This window comes from Centruroides sculpturatus, unplaced genomic scaffold (assembly GCF_000671375.1).
Source record: "Centruroides sculpturatus isolate CEXI.00-Female unplaced genomic scaffold, Cexi_2.0 scaffold880, whole genome shotgun sequence".
Taxonomy (NCBI): Eukaryota; Metazoa; Arthropoda; class Arachnida; order Scorpiones; family Buthidae; genus Centruroides; species Centruroides sculpturatus.
Window position 1 is genome coordinate 218,252 of NW_019385193.1, and position 25,766 is coordinate 244,017.

Genomic DNA, 25,766 nt, shown 5'->3' on the forward strand with positions numbered 1-25,766 from the left:
ATGATAGATTAACCTAATCCCGTAACATGTCCTGTCAAGTCGAATAGGAAAATCTGTAACATGTCCTGTCAAGTCGAATTGGAAAAATCCGGTTACCTATTTTTGTGGGTCAGGGTGAATGCATAACTTGTTTATTAAGGAAAATCCTGTATCAGTATAAATACTGCCAGAGGTTCGGATAGCAGAAAAATGAATAGTAAGTTTTGTGAATAAAAAACACAATTTTCATATTTTAAATAGATTTTATTTTATTGAATTACAACACTGGTTATTGGTTATTACAATCGGTTTTGATAAATGAAAATTATTTTTAACAAAATTTTTAACAAATTCATCGTTATAAAATTTATCTGTTACATGCAGTTCTGATAAACATAGATTTCTATTAATTTTATATAAAAAATATAAGCAGAAATAACCACTGTTTAAGGAAAACAAACTTTGATAAATAATATTATTCCAACAACATTTTTTTTAAATTTAGTTTTATAAATCTGATGATACTTGCTTTCCTCGGTTTTAATCCATAACTATCGTAATAAATGCAAGAATTTTTATCTTTCGTAAAAAATACCGATACCCAATGACTTCCCGCCTTATTTTTTTCATCTAAGTTAATTATAAAAGATCGTTTACTACCAACTTGAAACGGTAGATCGTCCGTTGCAAACACTCCTCCGAAATTTCTTTTTATTTTCGGATCCCTTGCTGCGAATCTCCACAACGTAACAGTATTCATGAATAATCGACAAACACGGTTCGTGAACGATCGATTTCTAAGGTATTATTATATTCTAACAAACAAATAACGTTTATGGTTTCTGGTATCGCCTTCGAAAACTTTAATTCCACAGAGATATTTCCTAGCTGGTCTACACTAACGTGCGACTCGGAAAACCCAATTTATCAGGTGTAAGATCAAAACAATATAAAGTATTTCCGTCTCGGTACTCGTCGTACGATATATTTATAGATTTGTGATGATAAATACATTCGGTATCTTCGAATAACGAGATAAAATTTCTTGCATAAATGTTATTGCTATAATCTGGAGTATAGGGATTAGAAGAAATCATTTGACTGTCTTTTGATAAACATATATAATTTAAATCATAATTTTTTAAATTAAAAGGATTACGCTTCACATTTCCATAAAATGCAAAATTAGAAACTAATCCAAGAGTTATTCTATAAGCTAGTTGGCCGATAACAACGTTTGATATACTTGTAGATTGAATCCCGCTAGTTAATGTAAAGACTTTCACATCTGTTTGACAAAACGGTAATTTAATTATACCAGTCTCTAATGCTTTTTCAATTCCTATCTGTACTCGTATTGATGAACTAACTTCAACTTTATTAATTTTCAACGATGCGTTTTTAATAATAATTTTATAGTCGTCATTATTTACCATTGGCGCAAAATTTTCTTTAGATCTTTCCAAATTAATTCTTAGGTCTACATTGTTCGTTAGAAGCTTAGGCTGATTTGCTAAATCGATATGAAGACGTCTCATTAAATCTAAAATTCTACTTTTTTTGCTGATGTTAAATTTTTTAACTAATCCGTAGTTAGTATTATTTTCATCTAACGGATTTATCGAATCTATTTGTCCCGCAGTATCTTTAAAAAATAATGCGCTCGTTAAAAAAGTTTCTTGAACTTCTTTTGAATTAAATAGCGAGGCATCTAATATAGCGCGGTAGGGATAATTAACCTGCGTAATTATGGGCTTGTTGTTTAAAAAAAACAGTACATTGAGAAAACAAACTATTTAAAAAATAATTAACAGGAGTAACTTTTTCTTCCGAGCCAAGGTTTGATCCATTTTTTTACGATTTTCGCTTAAATACATAGATAAATCAAATGTAGATCCATATAATGCTCACCAGATCCTGATATAAAAAACTCTATAGGCGATCGACTATCGCTACTGTTTGTTAGAGGTTGAGCAATTACTATATACGTATTGTCGATAGGCAGCTGTGTTGCCACATTCGTAAATAAATCTAATTCGGATTTGGTACAGCCACACAAATGGACGTTCATTGTTTCTTAATTACCAAAAATATCGTTAAGTTTTTCACTTTTTCTTTTGCGACTGAGTTAATCTTTTTGGTCGTTTTCATTTTATACCCTTGCTGTTTTACCTGTCTGCACTTTTTAAAGCACTTGTTCCTTAATTTCAGATCGTACATATTTAAAATGATTTTTTGTAGAATTTTTAAACGACTTCCCTCCAATTACATCTGATCTGACATTCGATGCAAATTTTAAACTTTTCCCCCTAGATACTTTCCTACTCTACTAAGAATAGGAATAGATTTACGAAATAAATCCTCGAAAAATCCGTATCCTCTCTGTATTTGCGGTCCAGCAAAATAAGTCCCTCTACCATATTGTTGTGTAAATAAAGGAAAATCGTGTTTTAGTATCGTTCCTCCTGCTTGATTGCAGTAATAATCTATACAATCTCGGGAATCGAGCTTCATTTTTTACTTCACAAAGACGAACTAACGTTAATAAATAAAATATACCAATATTTACATCTGTTTAAAGGATAAAACTAATAATGTCTTTTTTCCAAAAAAGACAATTTCTTTTCGGCTAGCAGTTCTCAGCTCGATTTCGATTGTATCTACATAATTACGTCGTAAAGGAAGGTATAGAGGTGATTGGTAGACTCTAACTATTTGATCTGTCCTTTCCCCATTACAGGTATAACCCTTAAAAGTGGAGCGGTTATATCCCCAACATGATGAGATGCAACGATATTCGAATAAATAAAAATTTCTGAAGTTCCGGCAGATAATTCGATGGGATACTTGCTCACATATTCACCTTCGGAAAATTTGCTTTTTTTAAATCCTAACAAATCTTTTAATTTGTTTCCGAATTCAATCGTTATATTTTTATGAACTTTTAAAACGATTTTGTTATTAGGTAGTAATGCTAATTTAATATATTTAATAATTCCAAGAAATTTTTTAACAGAGGAATATAACCTGATGAGAATAAAAAATTTTTCCTCTACATTGATTTCCTCGACAAGTTTTTTATTTATTTCTATTAAAGTTATAAACTGATCATTGTAAAATCTAGGATTTGATAGATATTTCTTACTCGCTCCTCGCAATATTAAACCCGAACTCTGTTGTTTAAATGCAATATCTTGTTTTAATGAATTTAAAACATAAAGTAGCTTCTGAGCATTGTTTGTCTAAAATATGCAACTTGAATCCCTCTTCCAAATTTAGTTTTACATTTTTATAATCCTTGTCTAAAACAAATTCTGCCATCTTAGATCCTGTTAACGAAAACTATATTCTTGTTTATCCAATCGAAAACCGTTCTTTCTTCATTTTCATCGCCTGTAGATAATGGAATCTCACATGTTTCATTGGTTATTTTTTTTCTACTAATTTTATGTCTAGTAATAGTATAATCGTTATTGTGATTTGATATATTAAACCAATTTCTAGGAATAATAACCTCGCTCAGACCTACTACCCATTTCCCACGTAAATCAATAGGTAGACTCATTTTCACGGTGAAATGAGACTGCTTATTTTCGGGAAATAACTCCATCCTGGCGTTGCTTATCAGAGTGATGAAAAAGTCCGACTGCATCATTTTGTTACCTTCTGTAATTCTTTTGTATAAAATCTTCCTTCCAAAATCTCGTTATTTAGATCTTTCAATATATACGTCGGAGGATGAAACGAAAAACGATCGTAAATAATAAATATTTCTTCTGTCCAACCAGGTAGGTATCCTCGACTAAATATTGTACGTATTTTCGAAATTCGAACGAGGTCGCCAGTATTAAATTTAAACGTATTCTGTCCTTTTATACCGTACAACTTTTCGAAAATAGAGCTGTGATGTAGGGGAGTAACTTCCGACAAAGACATACTGATACTTCTATGAAAGCTGTTATTATAACTTTTCACAAAATTCGATAATTTATTGATATTTATAAGAATTACGATAAGTAAATAATCTATATATTTTATTTCGCAAAGTTTTGTTTAATCTTTCAACGACAGCAGCTTTTGTATCGGAATGAGTCGAATAATGATTAATTTTAAATTTTTTAAAAAGATTTTTTACTAATGTATTATAAAATTCTTTTCCTTTATCAGTATGTAAATTTTTTGGAATGTTTTTTTTCAAAATGGTTTGAAAAGCTTTAAAAACCGATTGGAGTGTTTTTTATCTTTTATCGTTACGACATAATAATACTTATTAAATACATCGATTACAGTTAGTAAATACTTTATTCCATTATTAAATGTAGAAAATTGTTTTAATACAACTAAATCAGCCTGCCATAAGTCGTTAGGATAAAAACTTATAGTTTTTCGTCGCGAATATTTAATTCTTACAGGTTTATAAAGCGTATAAGTTACTTGAGAAGACAGCCATTTTTTAACAACAGATCGTGGCAAATTTGATTCTTTAACTAATTTATTCACACCACCAAAAGACGCTGAAGATTTAAAATTATAGTATATCAATTTCAAAAGTTTTTCCATTCGAGATTTTTTTTCCTCTTCCTCAGATTTTTTTCACTGATGAGAGAAATATTTCTTCCGAAGTTTCGACTGATATTGATTGATCAAATATTTTTCCGGTGATGTTGCCAAACTTTTGTTTTTATCCACTCTTTAAAAATATTTATTTTCTTTAAGCCATCAAAAAAGTATTCAAAACCAATGGGAGGTAATGCAGTTTTTCTATTTCTCATTACATACGAAACTAAGTCTACTATACGACTCCCGATAACAGGTTTTTTATCGATTGTTAATTCACCTTTAGAATTCCATTTGTAATGACTTTGATCCAACTTAGCGATTAAATGAGGTAAATATTTTTGATGTAATTGAGGTACAGATAAAATTATTCGTTTCATAAATCTGTCATCATCACCATCATCAGTTTTTTCTCTCTGTTGAGATTCTGTTTCTTCATTTTGGTTAGATACGATTGATACTCTGACAGGTTCTTTAGGAGTGTGAACGGTTATCTGATATCTCGAAATCAATTGACTTAATAACTTGACTTTATCGTCATCAGGTAAATTTGTACTGTCGAGTAATTCTTCTATATTAGATCCAATTCTCATTACAGGCTTTTGATAACTCATCAATAATTCGGAAGGAACTAAGGCCATCTGCTTTGCCATTAGATTCTTTTTCCTATTACTGTACCGATTAACCCTATTGCCATACACAATAACATCACCAGTAGAATAGGAAGAAATCCACCAGATTGATTAACCGAAATTTTTTTTTGGTATTTAAAGGAACGCGTTTTTCGCTTAATTTCCGGATATTTTTTTTTATATTTTCGTAATTTACAAATATCGGTGGGTATATTTTCTCTCCGCAAATTATAGCATTTTTCACACAACACTTTAACTTGATTGGGAGTAGCTTCTTTCAATATTGCTTTCCGTTGGGAAGGAGTAGTCTTCGCTAAAAACGCTAGCATATGATAATTTTTCCTTACGTTTTTTATTTTATCAGTAAGTAAATCCAAAATATACCTCGTTTGTCGGGGAAACAAGAATCTCTCACAGGAAATTTCTTATCTGTTTTAGGATGAAAATCTAATAACAAATAACCAAATTTCTTATCTATCGCTTTTTTATATGCATCCATGAAAAAATTAAATTTTCCCGCAAGAGTTTGGTGACCAAAACAATTCACCTGACTCTCATCACGATTATTTTTAAATAAAATCAAATAATGTGTATTTAAACTTATATCTCTTATAATATTATTTTTCGGAAACAAATTTTGCATTATTAAAATCACACTTACATTACAGTGATGATGTTCTGTCGTAAACAAAAATGCTATTTTTTGTTTACTACAGTTTTGTTACGAGACAGTTCGTGCATCAGATCATCGATTATTATCAAATCCCATCCTTGAACAGATTCGAGTAAGCTGTACATAAATGTAATATCCTTTTCTTCTTGAAAAACGGTAAATATACGGAATAACAACATAAAATCTTCTTCGGAGGATTTTCATAAATTTTGTTGTGAATCATTTTTCTCACCAATGTGGTTTTTCCAGATTAGGAAGGACCGGCGATTAAACAATTACTGGGATGTTTGAAATACATATTAATCAACTTTGTCACCCTTAGATAATTTAGAAAATTTATAATATATCATTTTTGGACTTATCTCTTTAAACACCACTAAAGTTTTCTTATCATTTTCTAAACATATTTCTCTTATATCTTCTGCACACTGTTCGAACGAACCGTATAATCCATTACATACTTTGCTAATTTTCCATTCTTGCCAAAAATTATAAAACCGTATTTTCCTTTTTTTTTCCAAATATTTTTGACTTTGAAATAGCGGAGGATAAATGGAAAATTATTGGGAACATTGAACGAGAAATTTTTTACCGCAGAAATGCAAGCGCCCAAAGTACGGTGCAGAATTGAAGAATATGAGTATATTTTATAGTCTCCGTAAGTAACCAGAAAACCATACATCCCAATGATTGCAGCTTATATATACAACTAATTCTCTTTAACAAAGTAACTTATATAAAATACTAACCAATCACATCTTCGTTCAAAACTAACAGTTAATCATATTTTTCTTTAAAAACAAATCGTTTTTTTTAAAACTTAGTCGAATTTTTAAAAGTTGTGTTATCGTTTTGTATTATTAAATTCTTATACAAATTAAATATAATCTATACTGTATCGGTCTTTATTTCAATATAATTAAAAAAAATTTTTTTAATATTAAATTTATATACTAATTAATACTGTTTAATATTTATAACCCAAAGTGTATCGATCGTATACTACTTGTAGATTAAATGAGATGTGAAAGTTTCTATTTCTGAACTTCTGTACGTAATTCTCTCTATATTTCCTACTAAAAAAAACCAATTATTTTATCTTAGGAATAAACTATTACAATCAAATCATAAACTGTTTGATTCATTAATTAATGTGTACAGTACATTATCATACTTATATTAACATTAGATTCTGAATGGCAGAGGGATCATTTGGAAATTATTGAAAACTGTAAATAAATATCACGTTGTAATATACAAGCTGTTTGTTATTACCGGCAATTCATTTCCACGTAAGGAGTGATTTGACAAAATGATTTGATACGAGAGAATTGCTGTACTTGTACAGAAAAATATTTATACTGTATTTATTTTCTTCGATTGTCACTAATTATACTGTATAATGATAAATATTTCTCATTGTTTATCGGTTATCTTTTTAAATATTATTACTATGTAACTACAAATATTGAAGAAAATACTGAATATGTTTATATTTTGCATACGAATTTAATTTTCAGTTTTATAAAAAAACTATATGTTGGATTTTTTATTCCAACAATTCATATTGAAATATTTTCTAATAGATTTAATTATAATTTAATGATTATTTTATATAATGTAAAAAATATTTTTGTAGGAAAATGAAAATAAAAAAATACTACCTGATGATGTACAAGTTGGAAAAATAGGAATTTCTGTCTATAAAGAATATTTGAATGCTGGATCAAGTTTTCTTTTCAGGATATTGTTATTACTAATGCTACTTGTAGCACAATCTATTACAAATGGCAGCGATTATTGGCTAATCAAATGGTACGCTATATTTATGATGAATGTGAGTTTATTCATGTAAACAGTTTTTAAATACAAGTTTAATGAAGAAACATTACATTATTTATGTCAAATTTATTTCAGCATTGTAAAAAGTTTCAGATATAATCGAACAAGCTTTACTAGTTGAAACAGATAATAATTCTAATTCTTTCATCTCAAATTATTTCAACGTACAGAGTAGGCTTCACGTACTGTCTTTTCTCGATAAATTTTTCTGTTGTCTGTCTGTCTTAGAACTGACTTCAATGAGAATTTTGGGGGTTTAGGTTTGCATATTGTGACACAAGATTTGAATCGAATCACGATAGTGAGTGGTGCTATAGGTAAAATCTGGAATAAAAGTTTAGAAAAAAGGAAGACAAAGGACTCAAAAGTAATTAAATCGGATTTGGTACTTATAGATAAGGAACGCTAAGATTTACTTCACAAAAATTGTTGCATTGGTGTGGGCCTTTCCAGGATGGTTAATAATTTCAAACTCATATACTGCAATTCCAAATTCTATCTACTTAATCTCAAACTTTCATCTTTCACCTTTATATGCCATCTAAAAGTTCTAGTGTGTGTTATAATTTTAACCATTGTACAGTGAGTTACTCAGCTATGACACTATCATGATGTAGTGGAGGATAAACCTGGGAAATTTTTAAGTATTTTCCTACACGTTTTACTCGTTACTGTTTTTTAAACAATTATGTCAAGTAAAAAAAATTATTTTTTATTCTCACATAATTCTTATTTTATGTGAATTTTTTTCGCGGTAGTTTATGGCTACTTTTTGTCATTATCTACAAATATCCGCGAAATTCTTTTGCGGATATAGCCGTCGTTCACTAGTGCCATGTGATTTCCCTTGATATCTATATCTATTGATCACTGCAGAGTGGTTACACTTCCTACCATACAAGTATGCCTAAAATGTCTTATTGCCCAAATGATTGCTAGGCACTCCTACTCGGTTGTGCTGTAGTTTCACTCAGCCTTTTTGAGCAACTGGCTTGGGTATGCCACAGGAAGTTTTCCACTTTCTTCTTCATTCAACATGACTGTGTCTATGGCTGCATTGGATGTGTCAGTTGCCAACACAAAAGGTTGACTGAAATCAGGTAATCTCAGGAGTGGACACCTTCTTCAACCTATTGAAAGCAGACTCATTCCTTATTGGAATATTGTGTCATTCGTCAATAAATCAGAGAGGGGCTTCAAAAAATTTTTGCAAATTAGGCAATATGTCTCTGAAAGTAACCTGTTAATTTCAAAAATACCTTTATATCTTGTTTATATCTCGGACATGGAAAACCTTAAACATTTATTTTCCCTCAATCCAGTCAATTGCCTCTTCGGAGACCTTGTGTTACAAGGATTTTACCTGCCTCTTCAAAAAGTGACATTTATTGTGTTTAAGTTTTAGGCCAATCACAACCAATTGCTTCTAACCTCTCTGAGTGAGAGGTAAAGTAGGGAACTAAACACAAGGATTTTGTTCATACATACCAAACATATTTAGTTCTTCAGACCACTTAATACCAAATTGGTGTGTGCACTTTTGGAATGTTGCAGCTGCATTGGAAAGGCCCATCACAAGGCAATTAAATTGATAATGACCCAATGGAGTATTGAATCCAGTTTTCCTTTTGAATTCGAGATCATCTGTAATTGCCAATAACTGCTCAATGTGTTCATTGTGGAATAATATTTCGTCTTGCATAACAAGCTTAATGATTTATGTATCAATCGCAAGGGGTAAGGATCCATTTCTCTCACTTTGTTAATTGTCTATAATCTATGACAAATCGATAATTTAGATGAGATTTTTTGACCAATAATGCTGGCGATGACATCATCATCATCATCATCATCATTCATCTGGTTTATTAACATAATATTAAAATTACATATTCAGGTACTGCAATAAGCACAGCCTGATTAAAATTGTTTACAAAATTACAAAGTTATATTTTGAATAAATCCAAGATTTGGTAAAATAAATTAAGTTACAAATAATAAACTTCAAAATATTACAACACTACATAAAACTATATACTGTACAAGAAATGCAATACATAAAATTAAATACAAAACAAACATTAAAACACATTGGTGTAACCTGAGGAAATACCTTACTGAATATATGATAAATTCTATACTATCAAAGTTACCTCGCATTCTTCAATTTGTAATCAAACAATTGTGTTATGTAAGGTCAATTCTATTCAAGTATTTTATCTTTTCTTCAAGATATGTAGAACACATTTTGTCCATTGTATTGTGATTATGTTCTTGTTTGTTTTCCCTCAGGCAATTTGCACATTTTGGTGTTTCATGTCTTTTGGTACAGTCTTTGAACAAGTGGTTCTCATTACAATGGCTACATATGTTCTCAGATGCAGGGCACTTTCTCGCTATGTGTCCAAATGGCAAACATCGAAAACATTGCAGTATTGGAATATAATCATATGCACTATAGGTTGACCACCTTATATGAACTTTCTTTCCTTTAAGAATTCTTTTTCTTATATCATAACACACTTCTATCACCCAGGAAACATATTCATCATATTTTTGTTTTCAGGAGAATCTAACCTTAATCTGTTCAGCATATACGCAAAAATAAATATCTTCAAACAAATGTGTATTCTGTTCATATATATCTTCAATAAGTTCTTCTTCGCTAACAATTAAAGGAACAGACACTACTTTGATTAAAGGCAATCTGTTTTTAGGCATGTGAGATGTTAAACCTGGGACTCTGTCTACAAACTCTTTGAAGTGCGCAGCATCCTTTTGATAACTTAAATCAACAGCAACTCCATCATTATTTTTTTTAACACGTTTTATTCTAACTCCAATATTGTGAGACTCTACATTTTGAAGTAAGTTGTTTTTTGTCTGGTCAGATGTTGAATTCTCATCATGACTGTACACTAAGACTTTATGTGCTAATTCAGGCGGAGCTTTAACAATATTAGACAATATATTACCTTGTTTTAATGCATCTCTATAACTAGGATAAGTAGCATTTCTTTCAATTGTTTGTACGTCAGATGGTTGCTTTCCGAAATTATTCACTTTCTGAAGAATATCTTTCAGAATATTAATCCTGGAAACCCCGAATCTCTTTAATGTCCTCCTTAGTTGGTATAACAGAAAATCTTTGATCCAAGCTTTCAAACAATCTTTGTTTCTCTAAGGCCACTTCAGCATGTTAAATCACTCTGTTAAACTGTGTCAAGATATAAGTTAAATGACACTCCACCCCAAGTCTATCCCTAGGGTTACTCTGTGAATAACTCTTTATTTCATCAAGAATGCTGTTAGCAAAATCATGAAATAATTTTCTCTCCGATTCCATATCGAACAAAGATGAAATAAGATAGTCTATTTATTTAATTAATTCAGAATGTTAGGTTTAAAATTATTCTAAAGTAAAATATAAATTCAATTAACTTGAAAACATTTGTATCGTCTACTCTGGCTCGAAACGATTCTAAAAATATAAAATATGGCTGAAATTATGTATAGAAACGTAGAAAATGCGACTTCCTGTAATTGTTCTAGAAAGTTCCTGACTAAAACATCAATGACAGTTGCTATGGTGATTGAAGAGTTGAAATTAGAATAAATCGTAGAATTGTCATTATACAAAAACTATAAGAGCTATGGTTATAAAATTTTCAGAGAGTATTACATTTTACGTCCTCTAAGAATTACCTGAATATATTTCAGAAGTAGCCCACTGGAAGGAAGTTAAAGGGTGCCGAAAAAATCACGAGAAGTAGTTGATATTTTCTAAAGTACTGGACCCAGAACCCCAAAAATTGCAAGATGTACTCACATTAGCATTGCGGACAACCCATGATAGCTGATTTCGGTTAATCGGTTTATGTTCGGAAAATCGAATCCGAAAAGTAAACAGAATTTTAAAAGAGTGTTACTTTGTAATGGAGCGTCCGGATTTAACAAACTTGCCGAATTCTTGGTCCCCAAGAAAAACACTTTCATAAAATATATAACACTTAGTACAAATAATTAAAATTCATCAAAAGAACTTAAAAATCCAAGAGCTGAAAAATTCCACTTCACTTCACATTGATGCAGCTCCTCCAGAGCCGCTGGCGATGACAATGGGAAGCTTGATGGTTCAACTATCCCACTTTCTGTCACGTCCTTTATTAATTTGTTAATAATTTTTTGTTATGCATATAAAATGCGATACTGAGCCTGATAGAGTAGAGGACTTATCGCCTGTATCTATCTTATGCTAGGTGAAACTGCAATATATAACGTCAAAATCGTCCTTGAAAACACCTATTTATATTTATATAATAAGTTCAGCAAAGAAATCAACTTGTCTTTTTCCACTTCACTGAAATTCAATCGATTTGCTACCTGAGCTCTAGTCAGCTTTTTCCTTGGTTCATCATGCATTATTTTGTTCACTCATTTCCTTTGTTTTTTTCTGCCTTAATTTAAAAAAGTGCCTATTCTACTTTTGCTATTTATTTTTATTGGTTGAGTGGAAAGATTTATAATCCTAATTGCTATTTTGCTATGGTGTTGCGTTTTAACTAAGACACCTGCAATAATATTTCCTTCTCTATCCAAAGTGCAAGGTTTGACCATGCCCACCTGGTCAATGACTTTATTTCTCACTTTTCCTTCCACAATGACTTCTAATCACAGGGGAACTACACAATCATTTAACAATATTACATCTTTCAGAGTCTCACTTTTTATGTTTTTACTAACTGTTGATCGTTGGTTTAAAGTTACTGAACTACTTCTTGGTTTATTTATCTGTGAACTGATTTTTTTTGTTCCTTTTATACTTGTTACTTTTATCACACTTACTATCGTTTACGCTAATATTGTCTAATCGCGTCGACTTTTCCTCAAACATAATGCATTGCTCTCCTTCTTGCTGTCTACTATCATTTTTTTCCAATTCCATGAAGATTACTAACATTGTTGTGAAAACTCGCTAACCCCAAGAAAATTAACTTATTTTCCGTTGGAAATATTAGCTTCACGTTTTAAATGGATATGGTTTTATCATATTTCTCAATTATATCCCTTCCTAAAATCCCGTCATTCGGTTCAGTTATTTTAGGGTCTACTTTCTAACGTTTGTGAGAAAACGCTAGACTACCGATCATAAACTTTGTTATATTCCCCAATTGTTTTTAACTAGTGGCCAGTTACACTAATTAAATTTAACACGCTTCTTTCCACTTCTGGCAATTTACTTAAATCTTGAAAAAAGATCTAGATACTAATGTAACGGCGTGGAGAATCCTCACTCTTTGACATACTGATTCCGGCTAATAGGATCGTATCATGTGCTTCATCACTTAGATGTTTTATGTAGCGCAGATGGTCTCTAATTTTAACTGAAATAATTCTATCACAACGATTCTCTTTCGAATTATCTGGATTCTCCTCCCTTTGATTACCTACATTCCTTGAGGTTTCCCTTCGGAGAGGGTAACGCTAAACATTTGCTGTCAGTCATGCTGATTGGTGTTGTCTGAGTCGAAAAACCCCCTTTTGGACCAATTCTAACAATTATGTGCCAAAATATAAGGCAACTATTCATAATTGAGATTGTTTTTCGTTCAAGTTTCCTGTACAAAAAGGTGCATGACTCATATAAAACAGATATAATGAGGGCAGAAAAGGGGCTATTGGAGTCGGCCCTCTCAACAGAATACGATTATTAATTTCCTGCCATACCTAATTTGGATGGATGAAATGTAAGGGTTCTTCCGTTTCTACCTGTCCATGGGCAAAGGATTCAGTATGTGGTAATGCCAAAAGAATGTTTGATTATAATATGTCACGGGAGGTTTTCTGGTCGATCGGTCTTATAAAATTCACAGGTGATGGTTTACGATGCCAGCTCAAATAACTCTGCACTTTTACTTTTACATTTCTGAAATTTGGTCTTGTTGTGGATTTGGGTGTTTGCTTGAATTGTATATCTACTCACAAGGATTATTTACTGGACTCATTGAGGACTGATTCTCTATTTTTCTTCCCAATGTTTTCAGTTGCTGCGTAATCTAATTGATTCTCGTGTCAAGCGCATGTTCTTTATTAATATTTTTGTTTTCTACTTTTGGTACATTATTGTGCTGCATCTCCTCTACGCTTGCAATAAAATTTCTCTTTCTTCCCATCAACTGTTCAATCGTCTCTTCTCTGATTGCCACCCTCAAGGCTTTTGAAAATTTGGTAGTATCCTGTGACATAACGTTTCGCATAATTTTTTGTTAAGCCTATACAGAAACTTGATGCAGAGCTTTCTGTCTAGCCTCCATTGTGGACATTGTCTTATGATGGCGTGCTACTGTTCTGTGATTCTCGTTTATGAAATGGTCATTGTGTTGGCTGAAATTTGCATCCTGATCGCAAATACTAAATCCTTTCCTCACATCGCTGGATGCAAGCATGGAATTTTTGCACGTGGATTAAATATGGCTCGCAGTCAAATCAGTCCACCATTAAGTGGTTAAAGTCATCATATTTCAATCTTGCTTTTTGTTTGCATATCCCTTCAGTCAAATCTCGTCGACACCTGCCAGTTCACATTTCGCGATGATCAGGCACTGTAGGAAATTCATCTTGATGAAATAGCTACTTTGTCCAATGTATTGAAAAAAGTCGGTGATGCACTCGCTTTCACCAAAAAAAAATAGGAATCATCTCTCCAAACATTGCGATTGTGCCTCTGCTTACTTCCCATGTTCGTAATGGGAGCCTGTCTCTGTAGCCATGTTCTCATCCAGTTTTCCTTCTCACCCGAACAATTTTTGTATTGGCTTCCTCAAAATCCTGGCAGACAGCACTACTATTTTTATATAACAGTTTCATTTGGGTTTAGCATTTTCACTTTACTGACACCACAAAGGTGACAAACGCACGAAATGTTCGAGGGATCAAGACAAATTGTATGTGGGTATGTGGTAGTGACAAATTGAATGGAGACAGGGGTCATCTATTACACCATTTAATAAAATATAAAAACTTTCGTACAACAATTAATTGCAATAAGAAAAAGCACTGCTCATAAAGCAAAAAGTAAGTCCACAATAACAGTTCGAAAGTTCAAGATCAAGATGTTTCCATGGTTTTTTTTTTGTTGACATGAAGCTTGCTGGCCCCAAGGCATACAGCACGATTCCTAGTGGTTTCCTTTGTCAACTAGGTGAATTAGAATAAACCTGGGTGACAGATGATGAGGGCTGGCTCCAGTGATGTCTGTACTTTTTCTCAATCAACTCTTCCAGGCGCACCCACATCAGAGTTAACAGAACTGCAATCCAAAATCTTCTCAGTTTTGAATCACATGCTTATATAAGTTTTAACCTCACAGTTGTGGTTTAATTAGTCTTTCATGGTCACCTGGTGACATTTGACACCTGTTAAGGAGACGCATGAGAGGTGACCTTCTTGACTTAACACGACTCCTCTCTAACCGCCTTTAATGCTCTTTGGCTTTCTCTACACAATTCATCGTTTGTTTAAAAATCCAAAAAAACTTTCATTGTTTTAACGATACATCCAATTCTTTCTAATCAGGTTAGAAAAGAATTTTTAAAATCTCGTTTAATTACCTCCCTTCAAACTTCTAAGACAACATTAGTTTAGATCCTCACACATTCAGTAGATAATTTAAGACTACCACTGATCTGATCATCTAGTAGATGATACACTTTTGCCCAGTGCTTTTTCGGGGAAGAAATGGTAGTGGTACGCTCCTCTCATTATTAAGCATATATTACATGCATTGTACACAGGATTCGGCACACAAGCAGGAGCAGGACCGTCTAAATAATTTTGTTGGATATCTTCTATGCTCAACAGAGCGATTCAACGCGGACAAAACATCAAATTTTTAAAAATTCTCTTAAAACTTTTAAATTATATTGAGAAAAGGTGGTGGAACGCCGTTCCATTGCGTTCTATGACAAAATGCACTGCTTTTGCCGATTATTGTTGTATGGTAGATGTCATCTACCATACAGAAATAATAGGGAAAACTGTTAATGCTTAATGTTAACGATAAAGACATATTTATGAATGGAAACTCGAGCATTCTACAAGTTTCATTCTATGTTTAATAACAATTTAAAACAGCAACTCCATCTCTATCTTGTTAAATCATATTCTACCTGTCATCTGTGTTATTTTCCTTTACAAAACCATTACCTGTAAAAGCTTCAGCCACAACGTATAAGATAACAAGAATGTTCACACTTCAACATTCAATACTGAATTATGAGAATGTAGCTTTTCATTTAAATTTTTATATGCAATTACGAAAATGTACTACGAATTGACCATCCTATATACTTCAATATTACTGATTGGCATTGCTTTTTTCTCAATGGATTTAAATAGTGCTATTGTATATCTTCATATTGAACAAATATTATATAATTGAGAAAATTAATTGTTATTTTCTATTGATTTTCAGGTTGCACAACAAACGGATCTATAGAGAAAATGTAAATAATGTTCAAAATTTGACATTTAAGTCAACAATATTTAACAATAGTGAAGACCAAGACTTATATTATAGTGAAAAATATAATGTATATGTTTACTTTGGACTAACATGTGCAATATTTTTTACGATGATACTTTCTGGATTACTATTGTATAATTTTTTCATTGCTGCATCTTTGAAGCTGCACAAGAATATGTTTCACTGTATTATTCGAACTCCAATTTCATTTTTGGATAAAAACCCTGTTGGTATGTAAAATTTATGAATTATTAAATGTTTTAATATATTAATTTTAATTTTATACTAAGTTAAAGAATGCTGAATTAAATTACATAATGAAATATTTTTTATAAAATACTGAAAGTACTAAATTAAATTTCCGTTTTTGCATTACCGTCGACCCTCTATAATACAAGTTTCCATAGTTCGGATTCCTATATACCGGCGAAAAAATTGCGACAGTATTCGTAAAAACATGCTAAAAAACTTGTATAATTCGGTAAAACGTCATCGCCTACTCGTGTTGCGACAGGATTGGTCGAATCTAGACCAATAGCGGAAATTGTACAAACCGTTCAGTTTAAACGAGCAGCGGACCTACTAAAAACCATTTATTATTTAACGGGCAGAAAAATTATATTTATATTAATGATGTCTCCAAAGTTCAGCGAATTTTTCGCAAAAAAATAATTTATCAGCAAGCACGCGAGCGCCATTCGATGACAAGCTCCACTACGAAAACAAGCTTAAGCAATGGAGTGGTCGAACGGTGGACACTCGATAAGTAATCCTACAAATTTTTGTTTATAGCATTGTTTATATAGATAATTTCCAGAAAATCATACTTATTTTGGAAATGTTGAGTCGAATTAGACTAGAATCGATTAATTTTATGGAAGAAACCTTTCAAACAGCGTAGTCCGTAAACTGCATATATGCCGGGCTGTGATTGACTGGACTCATAGAAAATGGATTCATAAAAATCGGAACGTATCTACCTTATGGGGGGTCGACTGTATTTAAAATATTTTAGATTTTTGTGAAACATAATTTCGCTTTTAAAACAGAATTGCTGTCTACTGAACTAATAGAATGATATATAATAAATTAGTGACATAAGATGCAAAGGCTTAATATATTGTTTCGTGATCACCAAAAATATAGTTTAGCTGTAAACAATATACGCATTATTTATTTCTTTTCTGATACAGTATAATATACAAAAGCTGAAAGTAATAAGAATGTATGTGTTAAAATGCAAAAAAAAAATTCAGAATAAGTAAAAAAGCGATTTTTAGTAATAAGATGTCATATACAAGCGATGTTGGATATTAAAGCAAAAGAAGTATAAAAAAAGCATTTTTCAAAACATTTCTATTGAAATCCTGTTAAACATTATTTGGAAGATATGTGAGACCTTGTACTGTATTTTGTTTTATAAGCCTATTTACATAATTACAGCTTTATTGCTCTACCTATATACTTTACGAACATAATTATGTACATTGTACAAAATCTTCAGGTATGAAAAAACATGTCAAGGTGACAACTGTAAATCATACAGATGTGCTATGTACTGTACTATAGGGTCGTATAGATAATAATTTTAATGGAATACATAAATTCTACATAAGTTTTTCATTCAAATAATCTGTTATTTCGATATTTTTAGGAAAAGTTCTAAATCGATTTTCTAAAGATGTGAATAACGTAGATGACAATTTACCTAATAATGCTCACCAATTGTTAAAAGTAAGTTTACATAATTTTGTTTATTTAAATTTGTGTAAAATGAATTTTAAGTAATAAACATCTAAGCGGGATATGCAGTTAATGTAGTGTATTTATGGATTGCATAGCCTTTATTTTGTTACAGCAACGAGAAATTCAACAAATGAAGCATGCAGTGTATGCACTTTTTATCCTAATCACTGACGATTGATGCTTTTATTCTAGCCATTAATAGTATTTTGTATAATTTTTTCAAGAACACTGAACTCGAAATTTTTAAGTTTTATCTATCTTTTTGAACTACGTCATTGATATTAACTCTTTTACCGAAACAAATGCAAATTGGGAAATAAGACAGGAATGTTGATAAACAAGAATCTTTTTATTTTCTCTCTGGAGTTCGACATGGTGTAGCTTTTCTTTGAAATGAAGATGTTGCACGGTAATTTATTTTTTTTGTCAACCTTCTTTTTCGTTAGATTTTACGAATTTTGGTTGGATTTTCATTACTATTATGCAAAACTGGGGTGACTATTTCACGTCTAATCTGTGCTATGATTCAATCAGATCCTATAAATTGCAGCTGACTCTTCACGTATACAGTAAACTCATGACAGTGCTATAGTTTTATTGTGTTTATAGAGCTTATGCATATTTTAGCTTGATTAGTGCTACATGGGCTATGTACTAGAAAAACAACTTATTAATGAGACATGTTTTGTATATATGTGTGACTATTTGTAAAAATGGTCACAATCACATATTTTTCACATAGTAATACTTTGATTAACAGCTGAGCCAGTTAGGTATCAAACGAAATGTTTTCATGAAGTTGACATCAATTACAGAAACGTCAATAAATCTTAGGTATTATCAGTATAGGCTGAATTAAAAAAGCTCCATTATTGACAATAATGTCGAAAGAGTCGAAAAAAGTAGTTTTGCTTATTACTTTTATAAAATTTAAACCGCTTTAAATGATCGTAAAATAAAATAACTATATACTAACTCTATGCTAACTCAGTTTTTGCTCAACTCAAAAACATTTTTTTTTAAACAGTAGTTGAAAATTTTTTCCATTAAAAACTCATAAGTAATGTGCATTATTGATATATAAAAATACACAAAACTATTCGCTATATTATTGTTTCAGATAGAAAAATAAACAATGTATATTGCTGTGTACAGAACTTTCAAAGTTTATTAGTTCCTTTCATGTATAATGTCAGTTTAATAAACTTTTGTATAGTGCTTATTTTAACACAATAACATTTTTCATAACATTATGGAACAAATATTATCAACTGGAATACTATTTAACTCAGACAATGTTTATTCTCTGTTAGTTGAGTTTAAAACAGTTAAATGTGAGATCTGAACTACCCCAAGGATTAATTAATAATTTAATTAAGGTAAGTCAAATGCTATTGTTTATCACAATCGATCGCATCGCTATCCAGATTAGCATTGATTTTGTTTGAGTAGACGTATAAGACTCATCTCTACTTATCCTTCAATTCATCTTTGGAAATATTTACTAACATACTTGCAATTTCATCTCCTGTATACAGAAAATAAACAAATATTTTATATTTTGCGTATATATGTGAATAATTCTATCGATACTGAAGCAAAGAATTGTTCTGATAAAAGATACAAAGAAAGCAACTAAAACTAGAGTAAAAAAGGGTTAATGTTTACAAGCCTAATCATATACGCACGTGAAACGAAGTAAATATATTAAAGAAAAGTATTATAAAGTAACAACATAAATCAGCATTCAAAATTACTTCTTTTTCGGTTCTAAGTAAAGACATTTATATCTCAGGATGGCCTCATATTTCGAATATAGAACTCGGTGGTCGCAGAGAACATTCAAATTCAAAAAAAGTAAAAATATTTCAGTTTTCTCTCACAAACTTCAATTTGCCAAATGAGTAACACTCAATAATGGTCATAATGATTGTTGTTTCGTTCTAGTGTTACTTAATTAAATAAGCTATTATATAATAAATTCAGTAATAGTGTCTTATAAGTAATAGCAACTAGTTAATAGTGTTAGTTAATAGTGTCTTATAAATAATTGTTGAGGAAAAAGTTTTAAATTATTTGTAATATTTAAATAATGATGGACTTGTCACGTGTTGCGATAGATTTCCATTCAAATGTTAAAAGTCGTTTAATTTAATAATCATTTACATATGTGTGAGATCACGAGTGCGAAGAGTCAGTACCCTAATTGCCACTTACATGTCGTTGGCAAAACTCGCACACTTTGTCGTTCGAATGGCTTTTTATCGAGTGACAAAGAGGGTAAACAAGTCGATCGGTGTTCTTTTTGTGCATAAGACAGGTAGACAAACTTAAGAAGTAACAAAAGAAAGTTTACTCTACAACTAAACCTACAATATATATAACTAAACCAAAGATTAGATACGGTTAAATGAAGTTACATATACACTCCTATGGAGTGGATTGATAAAAATTTTTTGTTAGCTCGCATGCTGACTTAATGACCTAGCTCTGTTGCTACTTCCACTGAGAGAGAGTTTACAAGAATCTATAAATACCTCAATATCCGTTGGTCAACTTACAAGGAAACTGTCGGAGTGTCTTCTAATAAATTTTAATAAAATTTAGTTAATAAGTACGTTAAAAGTATACAAACTGTATTTTAAATTTGTAGCATTCACTAAAAGTGTTGATCAGAGTTATTAGCAATCAAATGTTGCACTACTTTATAGTAGTTTAGCACAATTACGCCAATTTTTAGAAGTGAAAGGGTTGCGGAGAAAGACGGCGATATTATATTTAGAATAAATTCTAGAATTTTCAAAAATGGTTAAAGAATTAATAAAATTTTGTATACTTTTAACATAATTATTAACTAAATTTTATAAATTCTTCAACCATGTAAACACAATTTCTCATTGGCGTCAGATGTCTTTCGTTTTTTTCAGTTTTAAGTATTTTTTATGTTTAATTACATTAAGATCAAAAATTGATCGGGAATAAAGTGGTTAAAAAATTAAATTAGAAAGTAGTAATTTTGCGCGAAATTCGCTCATTCCTCAGGCCCATAGATAGGCCAGAGCTTACATATAAATAGAAATTGAACATATTGAAATTATTTATACTATTGAATTAACACAATTGAAATAATTTATAATATATTGAAATGACAGATAAGTTTCTATTTATTAGCAATTTATATTTTTATATTTTAGACATTCTTCCTGTTCACTGGAATGTGTGTTCTTCAAGCAATCCTCTGTCCTTATGTATTCATATTGACATTTATCATTTCAATCTTATTTTACGCTATGTGGACGATTCACAGTCGTGTGCTGAAAAGCATAAAACTTATTGAAGGAAAATGTGAGTATATAGAATTCTTAATAGTTTATTGCATTTAACTGAATAGCATAAAATTTTTTCACAACTTACTACTTAACGTTTCTTGAATGCACTTAATTTTGAAAATAAAATCATTTATTACAGAAAACAATTACGCAGAAATTCTTCGTTATGTAAGACAGTAGTAGAGAAATGAGAGTTCTGCCCCAAAATTTAAAAGTTTAAAAATTAAATGATTTTAATTAAATTAAAAGTAAAAAAAAACTTACTNATTTTTAAGTCTAAAAAATTAAATGAATTAAATCAAATTCAATGAATTTAAACAAGAATTAAAAACCATTGAAATTTCATTGATTCCTACTTTTATTTATTTTAAGTTATTAAATTTAATCAAATATTAGTTAAAAAAAGAAAATATAAAAATGGTCAAACAAACTGAATATGAGCTGTATAGTTTTCTGACAATCTTTGATTCCCTTATAAACAAATTTAAAATTATTCATCTTTTCTAAATCCTCATTCTCTAATTTTTTATTCAATCTGTCAGGAAAAAAACTTGAAATTCATTTAATACTCTATCCCTAAGAACTAGTAAATTTTTATCACCAAAACGAGTGGTTACTGTTTTAATATAAAGAATTGGATATTCATAATAATTTTTTAACTCATTAAATTTCTTAGTCTGACTATTTTGAAGTTTTCCAATATTGTTTACTTTTTCAATGTCTCCATTTATATAGGAAAAATTTAATCAATATAATTTATAAATATTGAAATTCTATATTTTTGTAAGACTTTCTCTTCAGTTTTAACAGTAATTACATCTTATACTTTCAATGGAATAGTTTCATTTTTGACTTTTTCTTTTTTAAAAGAAAATACTAATTTTCTAATTTTTCATTGATAAATATACGCACAGATATTGCTAAATTAGATGTAAAATAAATCTTACTAATGAAACCATTAGATTCAGACACATTTTCTATCATAATTTTTTTATCACTATCATCAATAGGAAGATCGCTTAATGTTAAATAAAATTCCTCATCTTCATCTGGTTTAGCTAAATTCAGAATGCCTCTTAAGATGAATGAATAATTAATTTTGAAATAATTTTGAAAATATAATTTTGTAACTGCATCTCTGTCATTAATTGGATTTTTTAAACTGGTTATTTTTTTATTATCTGAATCATAAAAATCATTTTTCAACAAAAGAGCGGGAGAAACATATAATCCATTTTCAGTTCTTGAAAGCATATTGTTGTCTTTTGTATCAACTTGGCAATCTATATAAAATTTTGTTGCAACTTCAAAGTCAGATGTAGGTTGTGAAACATTTATTATTTTTTTATTTTCTGCATCAAACACATCCTCATCTTTTATGGTCAAAGCATTATTCTTTAAATATCTTATATTCACAACATTTTTGTCTTCTGTTGGATCATTAACATTACCACTTTTTTTGTTTTTTGCATTGAAAACACTATTATAGATTTTCAGACATTTACTGTCTAATGACAGAAGAATTTTTCCTGATTTTGTTACGAAATTATCTACGCTTAAATTTAAATCTTTAGTAATTTTTTCTAAATTAGTTTTATCTGCTTCTAATATTTTAAATTTGTTAGCAAAAGTTTGAAAATCTTTATCTAATTAATTGATTATTTTTAATTTATTATCAATATATTCCATGGTTACAGCATCGTTTTCATTTATTGGATGTTTACAATATTTTAAGATCTTATTTTGCATATCATAATTTCCATCATACATTAATTTAAAACCATTACTCGGAGGACCGAGAGGACCTTCTTTTACTTCATCATAATAATGACCAAAAGAAAACTATTTAGTTACTTTAAAGTTTTAACGGATTCAAAAGTCCTGTTGTACATATTCATAAATCCTTTTCTCTTTTCGACTAAAATGAAATAAAACCTATACGGTTTAGCAGGTGTTTCTCTCAATTGCCAAAAGAGTTCAACTTTCAAATTATCTACATTATTATAAGAGGGATGATTAAAAACATCGAAATGAATTATTGGATATAGTCTTCCAAAGTTTGTATAACTTACCAAACAACCAGACTCTGTACTGTTAGTATTTAATCCCGCCGCTAAAAAATCAGAGTAATATCTCGAATAATCTAATTCTCTTGGTTTAAGGCTAACATTATAATCTTCTGTTGGATATTTATCATTATTAATTCTTAACCAACATCTCATCATGTTTGAGTTATCGAATATCATATTATTTTGATTTCTGATCGTTTTCCGTGTGGGATTAAAAAATATTTCTGATTTCATCTGTAATTGTATTTACAATTATTGTTTTGCTAGAACCATGTTGAACGTTACTTTTAATTAATCTAACAGAACACTAATTAATTTCTATATCTGATGATGGATTAAGAAATAAACTATTAAAATTAACTTGTTGTTCTGGATATAACTGAATATGTGGTAACCAAAGAGAAATATCAAATATTATAACTTTATAATTTGGATTGCCATCGTCGGTATAGATCATATCATTATTCGAATTTCTCCAGAACACAAATCTATCGATGTTTGATATTATTTTCCTAAAGTCGTTGAAAACTCCAAAACATATGTTTAATTGGTATCCACACTTTGATCTTGTTACTGTTTTTTGTTAATATCCATCTTTCTGTTAATCCTTCGTTATAATTTGCATTTTTCTTTAATCCTTCTAGAAAAGTATCTATTTTTTCTATATTTCCGAGAGATTGATCATCGGGTCCATCAAATATTAAAACTTGCCTATCTGGTGATTCTGAGGTTCAATGAAAAACAGTATATTGGTTGCTTCAGAGGTAGAATAATCTTTTGTAAAGTTTATAAGATCATTAATGTGAAGGACAAAAGAGATTAATTCAATTTGTTCAATTAGAGTCTTAACAATGTGTAATTCTGATCTTAAGAACAAATTTTTAGTATTCACTAAAATTACATTATCACTTCCATTTGAAGAATTATCTTGTTTTATAATTTTCACTTCTGGACAGAGATAACTATTGCAATATAAAATCATATTATTTACATCTTTAATATTAAATTCATATTTCGCTTATTCCTTTTAATCAACGGTAACTTTAACTTCTGCATGCCATTTGTACTCAAAACTTTCGATTTCGTTGTTGAAATAATTAGGAAGAGTTAAATCCCAAATTTTTTCCATTTATATGTATAAAATTTACCTGAATCCTGTTCCATATAAACTTTGCTTACTTATAGTATTCCTTACCCTATTTTCCATACTCTGAGATGTTATAGATAAAATACTCTCGAGTTTTTTGTTAGCAATCTTATACTGAACCACAGATTTGGCTTGGCTGCCGATTATTTGTTATAACTTCTTACCAGCTGTCTTACTTGCATTGATAAATATACTTCCTCCATAATATTGTTTACTTCGAACTAACAGTTTATGTTTATTGTAATTCATTTATTTAGTCTAAAATTAAACGAAAAACAACACTCTGTTTTTTAAGGTCAATTAAATTATCATCTTGATCAGTTATCCACATTCGAATTCTATAAATATAATGATTTCTATTGATGTCAGCAAATATGGGATTAATCTCCAATTTTTATCAAACTTCCAGGCGGTTGAGACTGTGTGAAAGAAAAAAGAATATCACTCGCGAAATCGTTGTTCTCTACTCCACTGATTACATCGCAATGAATATGAATATCATCTAAAATATAAATTTTCGTCTATAATAACGTGTCTCCTATTACCAGGACTTATTATACTGGCACTACATAAATATTACAGTTTTACAGAAATACATTTTTTTTAACTTACTTAATATTCCTGGACACATACATAGTTTTGCGTTTCGGACATTCTTGTCGCTCCTCAGCAAATACTTTTGTATATTGTATAACAATAAAATAAGTATTTAAAATTACAATTAAAATTCCCGACAAAAGGTTTAATAAAATTCTTAATAAAATCTTACAATTTTAAGGTTTTCATTTATTTTTACCACAGCTGGACATTCAAATTCGACCGACAATAGCAGTATCACTATAATCTTAAACCTGTATTAAATATATTATTTTAACATTATTTCAGTTTTTTTAAATTTATTTACTATTGTTACAACTCACATTCGTTCTAGATCCGTTTGCCTTACACCTCGTTTCCACTTCTTCTTCTTCAATGGTGTTGATATGGAGATTTTAGCTCAATGTAGGCTCTTTCTCCGAGTAGACTTGTGTATGTGTATGATCGCTAGGCGACCGATTAGCCGGCTGTATCGAACAGCCATACGTACGCGCGGGAAATAAATGCCTTCCGGGAGGACTTTTATGGGGAACTGGCCTCCTATTCAGTCGTTATAGGCAAGGAGAAAACCCGGAAAACTCCAAGCAGCCAGCCTGTCCGACCGTGGCGCGAACCCACGACGAACCTCCCAGTCTTTAGGGTCTGGTCACCACTACGATGAGCGGCAACGG

At 30.5% G+C, this 25,766-nt stretch overlaps 1 protein-coding gene across 1 annotated transcript in view; it reads left to right on the forward strand.

The window, feature by feature from the left end:
• Positions 1-25,766, forward strand: part of LOC111635974 (multidrug resistance-associated protein 4-like) — a 79,682-nt gene that overhangs the window by 32,940 nt on the left and 20,976 nt on the right. The window contains exons 9-12 of the mRNA XM_023381127.1: positions 7,533-7,656; positions 16,157-16,437; positions 17,862-17,941; positions 21,148-21,298. Coding sequence (XP_023236895.1) covers positions 7,533-7,656; positions 16,157-16,437; positions 17,862-17,941; positions 21,148-21,298 — 636 coding nt within the window. The remainder of the gene's footprint in view (positions 1-7,532; positions 7,657-16,156; positions 16,438-17,861; positions 17,942-21,147; positions 21,299-25,766) is intronic.